The sequence below is a fragment of the Morus notabilis genome, unplaced genomic scaffold (assembly GCF_000414095.1).
Source record: "Morus notabilis unplaced genomic scaffold, ASM41409v2 Scaffold139, whole genome shotgun sequence".
In the NCBI taxonomy this organism is placed as follows: Eukaryota; Viridiplantae; Streptophyta; class Magnoliopsida; order Rosales; family Moraceae; genus Morus; species Morus notabilis.
In genome coordinates, this window is record NW_010361068.1 from 1,075,477 (window position 1) to 1,095,999 (window position 20,523).

Sequence of the window (20,523 nt, forward strand, 5' to 3'; positions counted from 1 at the left end):
AAAAAAAAAAATTCTTTTCCTTTATTTGTTTCCTTTTTGGCCATTAAGGATTCTGAATTTCTCAACTGGAAGATATTAATCATTACGACGCTACTATATGATGAGAATAAATCGTCCGTGCACAACTCGTAGTGGTGATCACATATTCTTCAGAAAAAAGGAAAAAAAAAAGTAGAAGAGGAGGTCAGGGTTGAGAAGTAAAAACTTGCTTGAATTGGTCGATTTTTTGTTTTTGTTTTTGTTTTTTTTTTGTCTTTTATTTTTAACTGAAGGTCGATAAATTGTATGTATATGGTCTTGTTGATACCTCAAAGGATGTAAAAGTGCAATAACACGTTGAGGTTCTTAAATTAGTTTTAATGTGTCCCTTCAGAGACATCCAATAAAATTACAACGATATTGGGAAGATTATAACATGATTTCTGCACAAGAATGACACATACAAATTTAAAAATGGTCTCAAATTAATTCTAGCAACAACAATTTTATATTCTACCACTTCCCCACACTAGTAACCAAGACAATTGGTAATCATGTTGATAAATATGAGTCATTATGCAATAACATCATAGTGCGGAGAGATATTTTCCGCAACAAAAATATATACATTCATAACATATATAAAAAGTCAAACTCTTTTTTCATCCCTCTTTCTCTATTTGCCACTTGTCAACTCCATTTTTTTTGTCATTTTTTTTAATTTTACTTATTATAATTCTTTCTTTTTGCTTATTTCTTTTAGAAACTCTTCTACAATTTATTTATTACAACGTGTTATTTTAGAATATTTTTTCTCACTTTACTCCTACGGATACTGGGGTGGGACCTCCATAGCATCGGGTGACCAAGTATGCAATTAATAAATTCTTCCAAATGTGTACATACTCGATGTTTGTTTTCATTTTTTATTAAAATTACCTTTATATTGTAATTATTTTCCGAGCAAAATTTATAATGGGACATACATTTTTGTTCCATCGATATGAATTAATGTTTTAGTCATTATATTAACTTTTTAATGGTATGATATGGACTACGAGCAATTTTGTATTGCTCGTTATAAATTTTTAATCTAATTTATAATCTTTACATAATAATCTATATTTTTAATCTAATAAACATAAAAGAGATAAATCTCTTTTCTATTGGGATGACATGTGGCAACCTCTTCTCTTACTTTACTTTTGTCCACTTTTTTACTTTTTTATCTTTATTATTTTATTTTTAAAATATTTTTTGTTATTTTTTTGTAAATGTTTGTTTTACATTTCAATTTTTTGTGTGTTTTTAAAAATATTTTTTTCTCACTTTATTCGTATGAAAGTAATTTTTTTTGCATATATATGTTCTTATTTTATTTTTGTCAATAGATAAAATAATTTTTTGTGTGTTTTAATTTTCTCACTTTATTCGTATGAAAGTAAAATATTTTTTTCTCACGTATACAAAGCCCATATGCTCAGAACAAGTTTTTCAGCCTATGGGGTACACAATAGATCCATACTTACCAATGAGTTCTTTAAGCATAACCCATATTCCATTAGGTTCATTCTTAGCTCTGAATTGTTGATTTGAGTTTTTAATTTGAGTTGAGATGTGAGTTTATGTGAGAGCTTTTAACTGTAGTAGAAAAAAAATTAGATGTGATTTTTTATGAGAACTTTTAACTATAACGAAACTGAAATTGAAAACTCGAATTGGTGAAATGAGCGAGACCTTAATTATTAGGGAAAACTACTAAACTTACGTTAGAGTACATGAGTTTAAAATTTTACACCTTACTTTAATTAATTAATATTTTTTTAATTAATATAATTATTTAATTAAGAAAGATATTAACCGAGAGTTAGACTAAAAAACTCAGATCCATATACTCAAACAGATATTTGTCTCCTTTTCCCTAGAGCTTTCAGATCCTGCCGGCAAGAACCTCTGCTCGTGGTTAGATTCTCACGGCCCTCGACATTCGCAGCTCAAATAGAGAGAAAGAGATCCGAGGACCGAGAGAGAGGTTTGAGACTTGAGGCTTGTTTAGTTTATTTATGATAACTTTTGAGTTTATCAATGATAAATTATAACTTATATATTAACTTGTTGTTTAGTACATCACTGATAAAACATAGCTTATGTTCCATTGAGGTTCAATCTTAGACTGAAAACTTAATTTTCATCCAAAATAATGTTGCTTTAGAGGTGAAAAATTCATCACCATATATAGAGACAAATATTTAGTCTCTAAAAATAGGCTTTTATAGACAATTATTTTTTTTTTCCAAGGAAAATAGACAAAATTACAGTTAGACTCTAGCTAATACTTCTAGAGACATATTACGGCAAAATAAATTTTTGATCGTAGAATGTTATGGAAAAATTATTCAAGCATTTTCATAGGAAAAAAATGTCGCCGGTCCCCTGAGAGAATTGTTGTTGTTGTTGTTTTTTCTTTTTAATTTTTTTAGAGTTCTGGTCCTTTGGATTAATGGTTTTGCCACTATATATCCATATAGGGATGTGATAAGTCTTAGTCATGGTCAAATAACATGAAAGAAACCTTGAGAGAGTAAAGTGCCTGAAATACCATCGTATTTTTGTAAAACAAAAATATATCATATGTATGCTTATCCATCACCAATAATGACATACAACATTCTTTTTATAAGCTTTTTTTCCCAGAAATAATAATAAAAATAAAAATTTGGTTGCATTTGCACTTGATGCTGCCAAAGAATAGATATTCAAATCGCTTTTGGCAACAAACAAACACCAGAGCATGAAGTTGAAACATACTTATTTCATGAAGGTATACCTAATTTGATGAAAACCATAATTTTATAATTATATTATCACTATATATATATATATAGTGCTAATTAAGCCTAACGAAGCCAAAAGAATCATCGTTGATCCAACTATACTTCTCCATAAAAGGATTAGCAAGTGAGTAATTAACGCTCAAGGCGAACAAAGCCAAGATAATCATCGTTGATCCAACTATACTTCTCCATAAAAGGATTAGCAAGTGAGCTTGGAGGATAGCTCTCAATAATCCCTTTCCACACATTCAAATCATCCAAGTCCCTCATAACCTCCCACAAACAATTGTTGCACTTAAACCCAGCTCCAAAACTCATCATCAAAATCCTATCTCCTTTCTTGAGCCTCTTCTTTGCCTCCATGTACCCCAAAACGTACCAAAACCCGCCCGCCGAAGTGTTGCCGAACCGATGAAGCGCCATCCTCATCATCCAAGTCCCTCATAACCTCCCACAAACAATTGTTGCACTTAAACCCAGCTCCAAAACTCATCATCAAAATCCTATCCCCTTTCTTGAGCCTCTTCTTCGCCTCCATGTACCCCAAAACATACCAAAACCCGCCCGCCGAAGTGTTGCCGAACCGATGAAGCGCCATCCTCGACGGCTCCAAATCATACTCGCTTAACCCTAAGCTCATCCCGACCCCATCTATCACCGCTCGCCCACCGGGGTGGATGCAAAAATGCTCTGCCCCGGTCTTGAAATCCAAATTATTCGCACCACTACTCGTAAGTTGTGGATCGCCCTTATTGTTCGTGTTCCTAATTAGGTTAACAATCCAGTACCTTAGAATCTCCCTCACCGGCAATATTTTTGGCACGAGAACACGGAGATTCAGCCGCAACGCCTTCGCCGCTGCCTTCGTAAGCTTCTTCGTCAACCGAAACCCTTCGTGCCCCTTCTCGTCCTCCAACTGTATGCAACACTCGTACGCTTCGTCGTCAGCTCCGAGATGCGTCCGTACGAGGCATTTCAGCTTCAGAATCGCCTTCTTCTTTAGCTCGTTCTTGTTGGTGAACAGCATGGAGCAACCGCCGGACCGGAACAGGCAATTCGAGAGCATCATCGACTTCTCTTTGCCGCAGTACCAGTGGAGGCCGAAGGACTCGGTGCTGACGACAATAGCGTAGGAGTTTTCATGAGTCTTGAAGAGGTGTTGGACGAGATCTATGCCAATTATGCTGGCGCTGCAGCCCATCCCGGAGAGGTTATACGACATGACGTTCTCCCTCATCTTGTACCGGTTCACGATCCGCGACGTCAGCGACGGCGCGGGCGAGAAGAGCGAGACGTTGACGACGAGGATGTCGATTTGCGCCGGCGAGACCCCGGTTTTTGCGAAGAGGCTGTCTAGGGTTGTGAAGATTACCTCGTCCATCTCGGAGATGGCGTCGGTTAGCGTCGGAGACTCTTCGCGGCCCTCGAGGACGTTTTTCGGGCCGTAGCTCTCATCGCCAATGCCGGAGCTGACCATGGCGTTGAGGAGGAATCGGAGTTCGTCGACGCTGATGTTCTTGTTGCGGAGGACTATTTTGGCGCAAGCGTCGGTGCTGAGCTTGGTTTCTTCCAGCGGTTTGTAGCACTCGTAGGCGAGCATGTAGCAGCATTGGTGTTGTTTTTGGAGGAGGGATTTGGTAAGGTGCAAAAAGGCGTATGAAATTACCAAGAAAAGGGATATCGCCATGAGGAGCTCCATGACGAGAAAGATGTGATAATAATAGTAGAGTTGAAGAGATTATGTGGTGAGCTAGACTAGTGTAGTGTAAGTTATATACATAGAGGGAGAAAGATTTGAAAAGGAACTATTCACGATGAAGATAGATATCGACTTTCTTGACCCCAAAAAAAAAAAAAAAGTACTGTCAACTTTTGTTGGCAAAAAGAAAGTACTTTATATATATGATTTAAAGTGTATGTGAACATTACAGAGCTAGCAATTTTAAGCCCACCATAAAATATTTTTATGGGCATATATTTTAAATAAATCCTATAATTACATGACCACCTAGATTTGGTTTTTTTTTTTTTTTTTTTTTTGATAAATAATATGACCTAGTTTAATTTTGGGAGAAAGAGGTAAATAGGCTAAATTTTGAGATAAATTAAAATTAATAGGTCAATAGTTTACATAAGTTAATAAATAGGCCAAATTACTGTTTTCGTCCATAATTTGTCTGGTTATGAACCATAACTTGACAAATTATTCACAATTTGTGTCCATAACTTGTCTGGCTATGTACCATAACTTGACAAGTTTGTCCATAACTTATCTGGTTATTAACCATAACTTGACAAGTTATGGCCTATTAATTTCTATAACTAAAAATTGGCCTATATACTTTCTTAAGCTTTTCATATTGGCCTATTTTTTACTATTTCCGTAAAATTTTTAAACAAATTGCATACGTTATGTAAATTAAATTAGTTCTTAGTATAATAGATAACAGCATCATCGTTTTAATGAAAAAGAAAAAAGTGCTATTTTACTTGGTACTTTTATATTATTGAGTTTTAATGTGTATTGAGTATATGTCTAGTATTAGTTGGTGTGACTAATTTTTGTTGGCGATCGATCTTCATATATAGCATATGTTTCTTATGTCGATTAGAATACGTGCAAGGTATGAACTAGTGGTGCTTTACGATCAGGCGGCTAAGATTAACTGATCTGACCTACAGCGATGGAGGAAAATTTGGAGAAAGGTATGAACAAGTACTACTTATACTCCTTAGACAAAAAACAAAACAAAACAAAACTACTTCAGTTAACTTGATATTCAACATAAATTCTCTTCATAAGTGCAGATCTTATTCTGAACTCCAACTTGATCTTACATTGTGGACGGGCAGCCCGTGAATAATTTGATATAAATAAGAGAAGTAGAGGCAAATATCTCTCAGAGTACATACGTCTAAATTTTTACTCTTTATTCTTAATTAATATTTTTAAGTTAAATACATATATTATTGAAAAGGATATTAATCAAAAGTAATAGAATAAAAATTAAGATTCATACACTTTAAAAATAGATTTAATAATTTTCCCTGTATTAAAAAAAAAAAAAAAACTGTAGTTGGATACACGCCCAATTACTTGGAGTTGGGAACATTTGAAGTACTAATTCGTTGGAGCAAAGCAAACGAATTAAAGTCAAAATATGAGGTAATAAGTAAATTTTCCTTTTGGAATTGGAGAATCTATTCTAAAAAAATATTTTTTAACAATTAAAAGTTAAATACCTCAAATATCTTATTTATATAGATTTTCTCAAAATAGAATAACATATTAAATAGCTTATTCTTACACCTTTTTAATGACAAATATAAAATTGACAGTAATATTTATATGAGAGATGGTCTTAACTCATAAAAATACTTTAAATTGCTGGCCAGTACTCCACAAATCCATAACAAAAACCAGCGCAATGAGTGAGCATGGAAGTGCAATGTCTTAGAGCAACTCTAATTATATTAATCATCTCATGTTTTTAATTAAAATATTTAATAATTTTTTTTTTAAATTCTCTACTCTAATCATTAACTAAATGGTTAACTATTTTAAAAAATATTTTCCACACTAATTAAATATAACTAACATAAAAGACTAATCATTTCATTTTTTATATTATTTTATTTCAATAATTATTAAAATAAATTATATTGAGCTAAAATAGATAATATAGTTGGATTAACTTAGAAAAAAATTTATTAACTAAAATAGTTTTCTAACTATTTTAATTAAAATTTAACTAAAATTTAAAACTGTAACAATTTTAATTAAAATTTAGATAAATTAAAATCATAAAATTAAAATTATTTTTAATTTATATATATTTTTTATAAAAAAAAAATTATAATAAATTATGAACCAATTATGGTTCGAATTCTCTTAACGTCATCTAACAGTTATCGTACTTATTTCTAAGCTACTTTTTCAGGTAATCAATAAAGCGTCCACCTTCTTGGAAATGACAATGCATTTATACATGAATCTTATTTTCGAAGTCAAGAATCCATGCTATTCGTAAAGTGAACGTTCAGTAAATGTGTTGTGATGTGATCTATACCACTAGTACAACAGGGTCTACAACATTCAATATGAGAAGAGTAATCAGCCCAAACAGTCTTTGAACGTACTATTTAATAATTGATGGACCCGTTTAGTTCACTGATTTAAGTTTTTAATTTGAGTTGAGATGTGATATTATATGAGAATTTTTTATTGTAATAAAAAAGTTAAATGTGACTTTTTCTGAGAGTTTTTTACTATAACAAAATTCGAATTCTAAACTCGAATCGGCAAAATGAATGGGGCCGATAATTTAATCCTTATTTTTTTAATCTTGGTAAAACAACCTCCAAATTTTGGAGACGTTTGTTTTCTATATTCGTTCTTGATTGTGAATCATGATTCATGATTTTCTACATAATTGTTCTCTCACGAAAGATACAAGTAAAACAAGAATGATTCTGAATCATGATTCTGAATACATAAATGAAACATCCTCTAAATATCGGCAATTTTTAAACCTTCAACAAATTCAGAGCACATTTAGTATAAGGATTCTAAAACCCGGAACCATGATTCTGGTTCAAACTATTGTTTATTTATAAAAAGTAAAAAGTGATTTTGATTTGATTCATCAAGAATCAGTGTTTGATTTAGATAGTTCTGATTCAATATTTGAATCATGATGTGATATTTTAAATCAGAATCACTCATGATTCTAAAACCACCTCACTCTTGGTTTTGGGTGGTTCAAACCCCTAATTCTGGTTCTAGTTTTAGAGCCATGATTTGGATTCAAAATCATGAATCATGGTTCTTATTCTAAAATTAAAACTGGAATCACCCCGATTTGAACCCTCATACCAAACGAAGCCTCAGTTTAGTTTCTAACAAATTCTTAATTCATGCACATGGCCCACCAATTGATTCTCTTTTAGTCAAAAGACTACAGGCTTGTTCTTTTGGAATAAAACTAAAAAAAAAAAAAAAATTGAACTCAAGTTACAACTTTATTCAAGTTTATGTTCGTTTGTAAAATTTGAGTTTGAACTTGAGTTTTAACTCGAGTTTTAACTTGAGTTTGAGGCTAAAATTTGAGTTCAAGTTTCCCCTTCAACTTAAGTTCTTAAACTCAAACTCAAGTTAATGAACAATATTTTTTCTATTTTTAAAAAAGTTATAACTTTTTCGTTTTAATTCTGATTGAGATGATTTTGTTCTCATGCGTTCACAACGAAAAGACGAATAAAACTCCACGCATATACCCTATTAAAACTTTTCATCACCATCGAGTGTTTATTAAAATACTATCTAAATACAAATTCAAGTTTTGACCCACTCAAATACAAATTCAAATAGATTCTCAATTCAAATCATAATTCAAATGTGCACATCTAAACACAAACTCAAGTTACAACTTCAGCTCAAATTATAACTCAAATTCAACTCAAAATCTACACTCAAGTCACTATAACTAAAAAATACAACCGAACAAGCTCTACAATATCCTTAAAAACTCAAGCTTTTTTCTTTTAAAAAAATAAAACATAAAAATAAACCCTCAAAACCAACCCTCTGAATAAATTGAAAGGAAGAAGATCAAATTATAGGGAAAGGAGACAAATACTATTTAAAGTGCATGAGTCATGATTTTAATCTCTTATTCTTGATTAATAATTTTTTTAGTAAAATAACTATACTAACAAAAAGGTATTAATAAAAAATAATGGGTAAAAATCTAAACTCATACACTCTTAAAAGTAAAATCAAGAACCTCATGATAAGTCATTTATCCTAGAGAAATGCAATACAAAAAATATAAAGTTACTAACTTTTGTTTTGTTGAAAATAAAAACAATTACCCCTTTTAAACTAAATGTGACTCCGTCAATCATTGCATATTCAAACTATTAATAAAGTTATTTTTAATCAAATTCAAGCTTTTTTCCCCTTTTGTCTCATAAAATGCCTCTTGATCAAGATCATCAATAACTTACACCAAGGGATAACCTCCCGAACATTGAAATAGCTTCAGAGATTTAAGGGTGTTTGTTTCACAACTCAATTCAAGCTCTTTTCCTCTTGTCATAAAATGCCTCAAATTCTCTTGATCAAAATCATCAATAACGTACACCATGAGGTAACCTCCCGAACATTGAAATATCTTCACATTTAAAGGTGTTTGTTTCACAACTCAAGTTAAGAACTTGAGTTGTGTTTGTGAGAGAAAAATATTGTAGCAAAAAAGTGGAATGTTGAATTTTTGTGAGAGAAAATACTGTAATAATAGAATGTGAATTGTGACTTAGTTGTAAAAATAACAAGGTCTTAGTACTAATTAATCTCCCATTTACCTATGCGTGAGCCAATATATTAGAGCTTCTAGCAACTATATATGTTACATTTTTGTCTCTAGCAACTATATATATTACAATCCCTTCCAAATTCTTAAAACATTCAAAGACTTATAAGAATTCCTGCCAAATTACCTCCTTGCACAAGGCTTAATATCTTGGCATCACCCTCTACCACCAAACTACTTCAACCACTTTCAGTAAGCTAGGCATTCAAAGAATATGATTTATATTTTAATTGAAGGAATTTTCTTACTCGGTTGTTTTTAGTTTTTACAAAGCAGCTTAGAGCCTTGTACGTTTCAGAAAGACATACAACTTAGAAAAGCCAATTACTTTGTTCAAAAGAAAGAAAAAAAATAAATAAATAAGATTATTTTATCAAAAGGACAACTTATAACATATCGGATAAGAGATAGGGCTAGCAATCAAGGTAGCGATACAACTCGAAACTTGTACGAAGTTAGTGGATTTGAATTTACTATAAATGAGTTTGGGTCATAATCGGATTGAAACGATTAATAAATGGCTGGGTTAGGGTTAACCATCTAACACGAATTGATACGATTAATTATATGTGTCATTTGCAATATAATGATATGTGATTTAACATGAAAGTTTATATGACATATTAAATACAAATAATGTGAATTTTAATATATGTAGATAAAATTCATTTATTTTTCTTAAAGGAAAAGATAAATTAACCAATAAACATGTTAAACATGTCTTGACCGTATTAAATAAGTCATTATTATATTAGTTATTTATTCGATATATTAATTTAAACGGGTTAAACGGGTTGACACGATTAACATAATTAATAAATGAGTCGTGTTTGTGTTGATATTTTTGACACATTTAATAAACATGTCGTATTTAAATTAATATTTTTTGACACAATTAATAAACGAATTGACACGAATACGACCCACTAAAAATTGTCATTGTTAATAAGAGACCGACATTGAAACAGCACTTCAGTCAATAGTTGGTCTTAATATATGCAAAGCCCGTGTTCAGAACTCGTTTTTCAGCCTTTGGGTACTCAAACTATCCATACTTACGAGGCCTTCTATAAAATGTAGCCCATGTTCCAATGAGGTTCATTCTCAGACTTAAAACCTCATTAAAACAAACAAAACAAAAAAAAAAAATTTTCCCTTTTTATTTATTTATTTTTGCTATTATATGATACTAATTGTTACTAAATTATTTCCATGATATTGTGATAATTCATATAATCATATGTGATATTATGATTGAAGTACTCTTACAAATACACATTTATATATAAATTTAGGAGTTCTGAAAATAAATAAAAACAACCACTTTTATGGTTTGAATGTTTGTTCAAACTATTTATAGTGACTATTTTTAACTAAATTAAAGCTTTTTTTTTTGTTTGCTTTCATCAAATTAAATGCCTTAAATTCTATTGAAGATCATCAGTGATGATGACTCCCACACACAAATTAAGTCCAAACATTAAAAATTTGAAATAGCTTGAGCACAAGGCTTGTATACCAACTTTTGCATCAATTCTGTTACCACCGAACTGCCCCATTATTAACCTCTTTCAGTTGCACACTCCAATTGTTCAAGCTAGCTATTCAACAGCAGTACTTAAATTTATGAATTTGATTTGAGTTTTTTGTTTTTCTTTTCCTTTGGTGGGGTCCACAAGGCAGCTTAAGTCTAACATTTTAGATAGATTTGTCAGAATCTGTAATCACATTCAACTTTAAAAAAAAAAAAAAAAAAAAAAAAAAGAGTTTATCCAATCTTTTCAGAATGACAACTTATAATAACATCAAGAGAATGGCCAGAAAAACAGTGGAGAACAAAGAGCACGGTTCAGGCAATGCAAGCAGTACATATATATTGCATTTGACTTCAGTAGAGTCAGGAATTCTTTTTGAGAGAGGCACGGATAAAACCAAAATTTTGAACTAAAATAATAATACAATTATCATTTTTTAAAACTATTTGCATATATTTCTTTTTATATTAAAAAACTTGTGGTTGAGTTTAATTCACTTTCTAAGTTTACAATCCACAAAGTTGTGAACTTCTATAATAATCTTATTCATGATTTTGAGTTTATTTGGCGTTTTTTGCTTTTTTTTTTTTACTACATTTATTCCCTCAAAATGCCATTATTTAAGCATATTTTCACGAAAGCCTCTCAAATACTATTTTCTTATGGGTGGTTCTATTCAGACCTCCTTCTTTTATCTTCACACTCCCCTCAATTAAAAATTTTTTTTATTATAAAAAGGTCTACAAATAAAATGACAATAGACTTAATTATATAATTAAGTTTTACCACAACGACAAACTAATCGGAGTATTTTTCTCTTCACACACTCTACATATCATATTCTTAAATTATAAACTATTTCTATTTCAAAACATCATAGCTATATGCTTATTTTCACGTTTGGATAACTATTCCAAAAAGTTAAATGATGTATGTTTAATTTTCTTTACCGTGGCTGACGTTGAGGGACCCCGTGTTTATGGATCGCGGTGCTAATTGTTCTTTAGTTTTGTGTATATTGCTATTTTTTGTTGTAATAGAGGCGATGTTTGTTTTCTCTTACATTGTAATAAGAGCGGTGGTCTCCTCACTTGACTCTCATTTATTTTGTTGTTTAATTTTAATTTTTAGTGTCCGGCATGAGGCCGGGTGTATGTTCACTAATAGGGTGGTCTTAGTTTAGTTAGAATCTATTTTAAACCGCGTAAATGTCCTTGCTTCGTGGAGTTTATGATGTGTCCCTTTAGAACTATGAGACCTTATTTGTTTAGGAGGGGTCTTTTTTCTATAGAACCTTTAATGTGCTCGTTTACAGTATGCTGAGATAGTTTCCTATTCTCAGATTTCAAACGTGAGTTTTACCCTTCGAAAGGTTAACGAATTTGTACCGCGACGACTGTTTTTTAAATTTTCCTTTAATGCATTTCCTCTTTTCAAAAAGGAATATATGTGCCTTTGAATTGACGGGTATATCTAAAAAACTATATAAACAAAAAAAAACAAGGAAAGAAAAAGAGGACGAAAATGGGTTTTGTACTTCAATTTCTTTGTTGATCTTTTTTTTTTTCAGAAATCTTGATTTTTGAATGTTTCTCAATAAAATTTTGTCCACTACGTTTCCATTTAAAATTTTTTTTCTCAAATATATTCTACTTAAATATTCTTTTATGCATTCATTATATATTATTTGCTCAAATATAGCCCTAATAAATAGTTTTTTCTTTAACTAATTGACTCTGAAATAATTTTTAAATGTTTTCGCATTTCTAGTTTCAAAATTTTATATTTATTTTTTTAAGTATTTTGACGAAAAGCAATGTTTGTTACTTCAGCTTTTGAGATTGGGCACGTGCTTAGGTTATCGCTTTGTCATTTTTGTTTTTTTTATTTTTTTTTTGAAAGAAATCTTGTATTTTAAAATGCTTCTCGCTAAAATATTTTTTCCTCTCACTTACCGTTAAAATTATTTATCTCAAATATGTATTTTTTAGGCATTTTTTTACAGTCATATAAAATGTGGGTTTCTAAAATATAGCCCTATACATATATATATATATATATTTTTTCTAATAACATCGAAACAATTTTTCTCAGTGCCCGAATGCATTATTTTTTAATATATATATATATTTTCAAATAAATGGCGAGAAAAAAAAGTAACTGATGTCAGAGTTGCTTAAAACATGCTACCTAAATTGAACAACTCATCTTTAATTTACCAAACCCTCAACTCAAATATTATTAAAATAAAAATAAAAGATTCAACTAAAAAGTCTAAAACAATCAAAACAACACAAAGACAAAAGAAACAGAAACCAGCAGGGTATAAGAAACCTAATCTAGAATTAAAAACAATGATATGTAGATCCAAAAGATCCAGCAAGATCTAACAGTAGGTAAGTCTCACTAATACCTTAATTACCTTATCTATAGATCTATGTCAAATCACAATATGCATATGGTTTGAAAAAGATATCATTCAAGTCCATCTAACCTTATATTGTCAAGGGACATTAAGACTTTTAGGTGAAAGCAGCGTTGATTTACAAAAGGGAGAAAGAAAGAAATAGGCCAAGACTTAAGATGAATTAAAATTAATAGGCCAATAGTTTACATAAGTTAATAAATAGGTCAAATTACTGTTTTTGTCCATAACTTGTCTGGTTATGAACTATAACTTGACAAGTTATTGTCCATAATTCACAGTTTTTATCCATAACTTGTCTGGTTATGAACCATAACTTGTCTGGTTATGAACCATAACTTGACAAGTTTGTCCATAACTTATCTGGTTATGAACCATAACTTGACAAGTTATGGCCTATTAATTTCTATAACTAAAAATTAGCCTATATACTTTCTTAAGCTTTTCATATTGGCCTATTTTCTACTATTTCCGTTTACATAATGTAATAAAGATAATCATGTGTGCATCTTGTGCTAACTTCAAAATTTACAAAAAAAAAAAGTTAAATTATATGCAAACTATTATTTAACTGTTGTTAAACCCTGATGAAAATTGTAACATTTTGCACTTACTCTACGTACTACTTTTGTAAAATTTTATTTATTATGTGATAAGAATGTAATTATATGCATTAGAATTTAAATTTTATATTGTTACACGAGTAATAATTATATACATTAGAATTCAAATTTTATATTGTTACGATATACACTAGATTTTATAAGTCCTTTGTCAATTTTAGTGTCAATGGTAAAACTATCATAAAACAAATGTCTATAAAATTAAAAGTTTTGGGACTAATAAGCTGTCAACGTGCTTATAGATTAGGGACTAATGGTACTAATATAACTCCTACTTAAACAAAATACTTTATGATTTGTTTTTAATTTAAAAAATAGTTATAGATTGGTTATATTTATTTATGTTTACATCTATATGCTTCAATTCATCAAAAAAAAAAAAAAAAAACTCTATGCTTCAAAATATAAATGCTATACATATTTAAGTTCAACTCAAATTCTAACATTAATTAGGATATTTATTTATATTTTCGTTGTGACAATCAATTAAAATAATATGTCTTTCTATGAAAATTATTCATATTTAATAAGTCAGGCGTAAATTTTTTAAAAGAAAAAATATTTTTTTTGTTAATTATTATTATGGGGAACGTGTCTACGTTGATCAACAAATTAAAAGCTTGCAAATTACTTTTTAGACACCCTTCTATGTGTTAAATGTTATGTATGCCTTTCACATGTCTTGCCGTGTCCAAAACTTTTAAATTTTGTATGCAATATTGAAACAGTTTTCACAATATTACGACTATTTATCTAGTCTAGTCTAGTGTATAAATATAAAGGTCTTCATCTTTTAGACAACCCTTCTTTAAGTTAAATGTTCTTTATAATATATTTCATTACACGTTTGGTTCATAGATTAGAATCATGTGATTAGAACTATTTTCGATTTACATGTATTTTTTGTGAGAAAAAATACTGTAACGAATCATAAATCATAATTCAAATCATGATTTAAATCTTCCAACTAAACATCCCATCAATGTCTTGTCCAAAACCTTTTAATTTTGCATACAATGAGATCAGCTTTTCACTATTACAACTACTTGTCTAGACTACTAAAGACTTCGAGGACGTTTGGTTGGAGGATTCAAACTATGTGATTCGAACTATTTTTGATTTACGTGAATTTTTTGTGAGAGAAAATACTGTAACGAACCATAAATCATGATTCGAATCAGGAAACGAATCTCTCTACCAAACATCCTCTTCGTTTCACTCTATAAAATTAGAGTCTAAAGATCATTTTAGCGTAAAATAATTGTAGACACAACTATGCACACTAAAACGACGAATAACCACTAAAATAATAGCAGTTTGAAATTTCATGTTCATTTATTGTAAGAGACCAGAAAGAGGAATAACCACTACAATGCACATTAAAAAGTTTGATTGACTTTTGATGCTATTTTATAGTGTAAACGTATTCTTTTTGTTATTGGTTTTCTTTTTTCTCTGTGGTTTCTTTGATTTTGTGTTTTGGTGTGTCTCGACAGGCTCGAGGACTACAAATCAAAATTGACAATGTATTCTTTTTTATCAAAATAAATAAATAGATAAATAATGTGTGAGTTATTTGGGGGGGGCTTGAAATTGATAATTATCTGAGTCTAATCTCTCTCTATCTGAAACTTAATTATATACAATTATCCGGGTCCGGATGCAACTTTCGATCATTGGACGATAATTATGTTCTGACTTATGTTAATGAAGTTAACGAATCATATGTGAAATTTAAGAAAAAGTACGGGTTAAATAGCTCCACAGTCCAAAAACTTTTAATTTTGTGACAAATTAGTCGTGGAACTAATTAATTTTATAACGAGATAAAATGCCTCAGAATTTTTAAAAAATAGTAGGCAAAATGTAGTAATTTCATTATCTGATTGTTAAAATTACAATTTTAATCGTGTGAAAATCACTTCCTAAAGGAAAAAAAAAAAAAAATGTAACATTAGTTAAATAGTCTTAGAAACAAATATATATTTTTTCTTTATCTGAAATCAAATCAAAGCCTTCATTCACATTCAACAACCCTTTTGAACGTAAACTGATTACAACCACATCCTGTCCCTACTAAGAAGTCCCACCCTCGGAGACACAAACAATGACCCCCCAAATGCGAAAACACTCCTCGCCTCCGTGAATTGGACGACAACCACCTCCACCTCTATCACACGAACACCAGACTAAACTCGAACGACGACTCCATTTGGTGGGCTCCTACTCATCAATGTGGACTGTGTTCGTAATTTTGCTTAAATAATAATAATAATAATAATAATAATAATAATAATAATAATTAATAATAATAATAATAATAATAATAATAATAATAATAATAAAAGAACAAAAAACATTTATGTACAGCTGATATGTATACATTACATTTATTGATACATACGGGGTGCGTCATAAGCTAACGTTTGGTTAATAGATTTTAAAAAATGATTTAAAATTATTTTCGATTTATGTGTATTTTTTGTAAGAGAAAATACTATAACGAATCACGAATTATTATCCGAACCATAGCTTATCCTAAAGCAAACAATCCCATCACCAACCAACTTTATAATAAGAAGGATACATCTTGGCAGAGAATTTTAATATTGCAAAAGAGAAAAAAAAAAAAAAAAAAAAAACGCCCCCTCCACTAGCATCCACTAATTAATCACACAAACCTTGTCCATCTCTTATTAAATGCTGTAGACCCGGTTGTAGTACTACTGATAAAAATCAAAATACATATAATGAAAGCTGATATTACGAATAAAGCACAGATTCTTGGCTTTCTAAACATCTATGTATGAATTGCCAGAATTCTAAGAAAGTTGGCCCTTTATTATTGAATACCTAAAAGTAGCTAAGATATATAATTGAATACCTAAAAGTAGCTAAGATATATATATATATATATATATAAATTGTCTCCGATTCAATACTAAAGCAGCATTTATATATAGATATATATATATTTTTAAATATGTATATTTTTTGTAAAATGTGTATATTTTTACTTAAAATATATATTTTCTTTTATAGTAAAATATATAATATATATATATTAAAAAAAAATATATGTTTTAAAAAAAATATATACAAATGTCGTTCTGGATTGGAAACTTGGCATATATATATAGAGAGAGAGAGAGAAAGAGAGAAAGGGAGAGAAAGAAAGAGAGAGAGAGGGAGAGTTAGTGCACCTAACTTCCATCCACACCCACTCACTAGTTACTGCGCTGGTTTTTGTTAGGAAGATCTGATATGAACGAAAAAAATATTACGATGCCAGAAAAAGGCTTTTTTACTTTGTATATATACACATAAGGGACGGTATTTAATTTTTTTTATTTTTTATTTTTTCACATTGTACACTACAAGTACAACAATTTTTACAACTCATGGTTCATTGGATTTGCATTCGGGAAGGATTTTTTGTGCTTTTAATGCCAAGTCAGAAAAAGAAAAATGGCTGGGGAGTAAGAGGAGAAAATAGATTTCAAAGAAGAGGATTTATTACAAGATACTACAATCGCCATTCACCAATAGTGTCTGTGTTTCTAAAAGTCAAATCAAATAATTAGAATCAAAATCAAACATTACAAATCTGATACAAGATAATTTGTTAGGGAATGTATAAATAAATACCCTTTAATCGAATGCCATGGAGAGGGGTTGTAGGTTTGATCTCATATGTAATATTTATTTTTTATTTGTCGGATAAAACATGGTATTATAACATGTCTTTTTGCTTTTTAAGAGAACGGCACTACTGAGCATATAGTTGTTATCTACACGTTTTTTCTTATTATATGTATACATACACACACACATATATATATATATACACACACATACACATATATAAACCACTTATTTTCCTTTCAGATTTTCAACGTCCCATAGAACACTCTCGCTCTCCCAACAAGTGATGTGGAAAATGAGTTGGTACTTTTAATTGGTAATAACAAAATATATTTTTTCTATAATAGATTATCCAATTACAAAAAGACAATTTACCTATTACCTCAGATGATAAAAATAGCTTGGGATTTTGATATTATTATTCATGATATTATAATATTCTTATTTTATTTTTGTTTATTTACGTATTTATTTATTTACCCAACTCCAAGTAATTGGATATTCAACTACGGCTTTTATTAATCGTGGGCCGCACACCCACTATGTAAGATCAAGTTGGAGTTTCGGAATAAGATTGATGTCTGCACTGAGAATTAATGTTGAATATCCAGTTAACTAAAAAAGTAGTTGAGTATGTGTACAACAGAATTAAGGTAGTTTTAAAGTCTAATGACTGATGTAGACATCTAGTGCCTTTTTAGGACAAATAATCTTTCTTTTTTTTTTTTTTTTTCTGTGAAAGGCTAAGCTTTCTAAACTTAAGAGAATGCTTTTTAAATTGTATATATGGACATATATAAACTTAAGAGAATGCTTTTTAAATTGTATATATGGACATATATAAAAGAATTGGCAATTTATTTTCATGACTCGTTTAGTTCGTTAATTTGAGTTTTTAATTTAAGTTAATATGTGAATTTATGTGAGAACTTTTTACTGTAGTAAAAAAGTTAGATGTAACCGTTTTAGAGAGCGTTTTACTGTAGCAAAATTCGAATTCTAAATTTAAATCGGTGAAATAAACGGAACCTAAAAATACAATCATTGGAATAACTCATCACTACAAAACAAAATTAATAATGATATTAAAAAACTTTCAACGTCTGAAAAGGTCTGAATTTTTCTCTAAAACTTTTAGACACCAAAAATTTATTTCCTCGTGATTTATCTCTAAAAGATGGTGTTTGAAAGTAATAACTGTGGATTCACCTTTGAAAATTTGTTTTCAGAGACTATCTATTATTTGTCTGTATGGTGATGAATTTCGCCTGAAAAAGCAAGATTTTGGATGAAAATTTATTAGTAACTAGAAAAATTAACTTGACAAAACTAGGCTTTTATAGATGAATTTTTTTGTCTCTAAAAGTACATATAAAAAATTTAGAGGCAAAATCCAGTTGTATCTAAGAAGTACGTTTAGAAACAATCAAATGTTATGAAATAAGTATTATTTTGTCTCTAATTTGTCATATTAGAAACAAACTCTTTTCGTATTAGTTTTAAAAATATTTTTAAGATTATTTAACATTAGAAATAATCCTTTTTTGTCTCTAAAATATTTTTGGCAAGGAAAAGTTTATTTTTTTTAAAAAAAAATCTAATATATTCTCAGCAACAAATATTCAGTTTGAAAATGCATTTCTTATGTAGTCTTGTCTATTATTTATTAAGATATTGTTTTTTTACATTTTTAATTTATCTATTTCTTTAATAAAACAAAAACATCACTTGAACATCACATAAAAATGTGACCTTAGGAGATTCTATTATCAGCTCTTTAAATTTTTTCTCTCTCTTGAGGGCTAGGTTTACTCTGTTTCTTGAGTGGTCTAAGTTTTTTTCTGTGTCTGCCTCCTTCTAAGGCCAGATTTCAGCACCGCCGCTTAGCTGGTCATTAGTATCTCGGCCACAGAGACAGAGATCATGCCACCACCTTAAAGGTTCCAGAGGAAGGTTCGGCCTCATGGCTGGAGAAAGGGATCTTTGGTGAGAAGATTCAGTGTGGTTGTCGGGTTCTCAGACGCATGTGCGGAGCGGATCTGTGGTTTGGAGGTGTTGTACTATCAGGACTTCTTTTTTCTAGCGAAGCCGATGTTGAGGATAGGAGGTGAGAGTGGATGGATGTTTAGAATTGGGGATGGAATCTTGATTATGTTTGTGTTAGGATCCTGGTTGAGTCCCACATTGCTAAAGTATGGGCTTAGCATGTGGGTTTATAACCATTTGGGTACCCTCTCCCTACAAGCTAGCTTTTGGGGATGAGTTCTACCCAAGGTTATAACAATTGGTATCAGAGCATGCTCCTCCTCAGGCCCATGTTGCGGAAGGGGCGACCTGGGGAGGGGCGACCTGGAGAGGGGCGACCTGGAAAGGCCAAAGTAGGCCATCCAGAGTGGGCCATCCAGAGTGGGCCGCCGTGGACGTCAGTGTCGGAAGCGTGGTGGTATGTTAGGATCCTGGTTGAGTCCCACATTGCTAAAGTATGGGCTTAGCATGTGGGTTTATAACCATTTGGGTACCCTCTCCCTACAAGCTAGCTTTTGGGGATGAGTTCTACCCAAGGTTATAACAATTGGTATCAGAGCATGCTCCTCCTCAGGCCCATGTTGCGGAAGGGGCGACCTGGGGAGGGGCGACCTGGAGAGGGGCGACCTGGAAAGGCCAGAGTGGGCCATCCAGAGTGGGCCATCCAGAGTGGGCCATCCAGAGTGGGCCGCCGTGGACGTCAGTGTCGGAAGCGTGGTGGTATGTTAGGATCCTGGTTGAGTCCCACATTGCTAAAGTATGGGCTTAGCAGGTGGGTTTATAACCATTTGGGCACCCTCTCCCTACAAGCTAGCTTTTGAGGATGAGTTCTACCCAAGGTTATAACAGTTTGTCGGTGATAGGGATGCAGGTACTTGGGTGGATCAGCTTCTTGGGAGATTCGTTTACCATGAGCGGTAAACAGTGGCGAAGCGTGGATCTCACGCACTAGTGAAGGGTTGCTCTCCGATCCTATGTAGCATTTTATTCCCTAGTTCTTTTGCTTACGGTGGTCAGATTCGCTCCAGTGACTTCTGTGTTGGAGCTTTGTCTCTATTTAGTGGCAGTTTTTAAGTTAAAATA

At 31.1% G+C, this 20,523-nt stretch overlaps 1 protein-coding gene and 1 non-coding gene across 2 annotated transcripts; one reads left to right on the top strand and one right to left on the bottom strand.

Annotated features, from left to right (window-relative positions):
• The first annotated feature begins 363 nt into the window (after positions 1-363).
• LOC112091642 lies at positions 364-469 on the top strand. Its single transcript, XR_002902239.1, has one exon. It is a non-coding gene; the product is annotated as a U6 spliceosomal RNA (small nuclear RNA).
• A 2,476-nt stretch (positions 470-2,945) lies between these two features.
• LOC21408145 (3-ketoacyl-CoA synthase 19) lies at positions 2,946-4,529 on the bottom strand. The gene is made up of 2 exons (XM_010098393.2): positions 3,262-4,529; positions 2,946-3,086 (listed from the first exon to the last, which is right to left on the bottom strand). The coding sequence occupies exons 1-2, from the start codon at positions 4,510-4,512 to the stop codon at positions 2,946-2,948; spliced, it is 1,392 nt and encodes a 463-aa protein (XP_010096695.2). The 5' UTR covers positions 4,513-4,529.
• Positions 4,530-20,523: the final 15,994 nt, after the last annotated feature.

What these genes read in the sequence shown, in the direction of transcription:
- LOC21408145 (XM_010098393.2), bottom strand. Translation starts at nt 4,512, where the DNA reads ATGGAGCTCCTCATGGCGATATCCCTTTTCTTGGTAATTTCATACGCC. An exon ending in GCAACAATTGTTTGTGGGAG is followed by an intron (nt 3,087 to 3,261) that starts GTTATGAGGGAC and finishes TGTTTGTGGGAG; the next exon opens with GTTATGAGGGACTTGGATGA.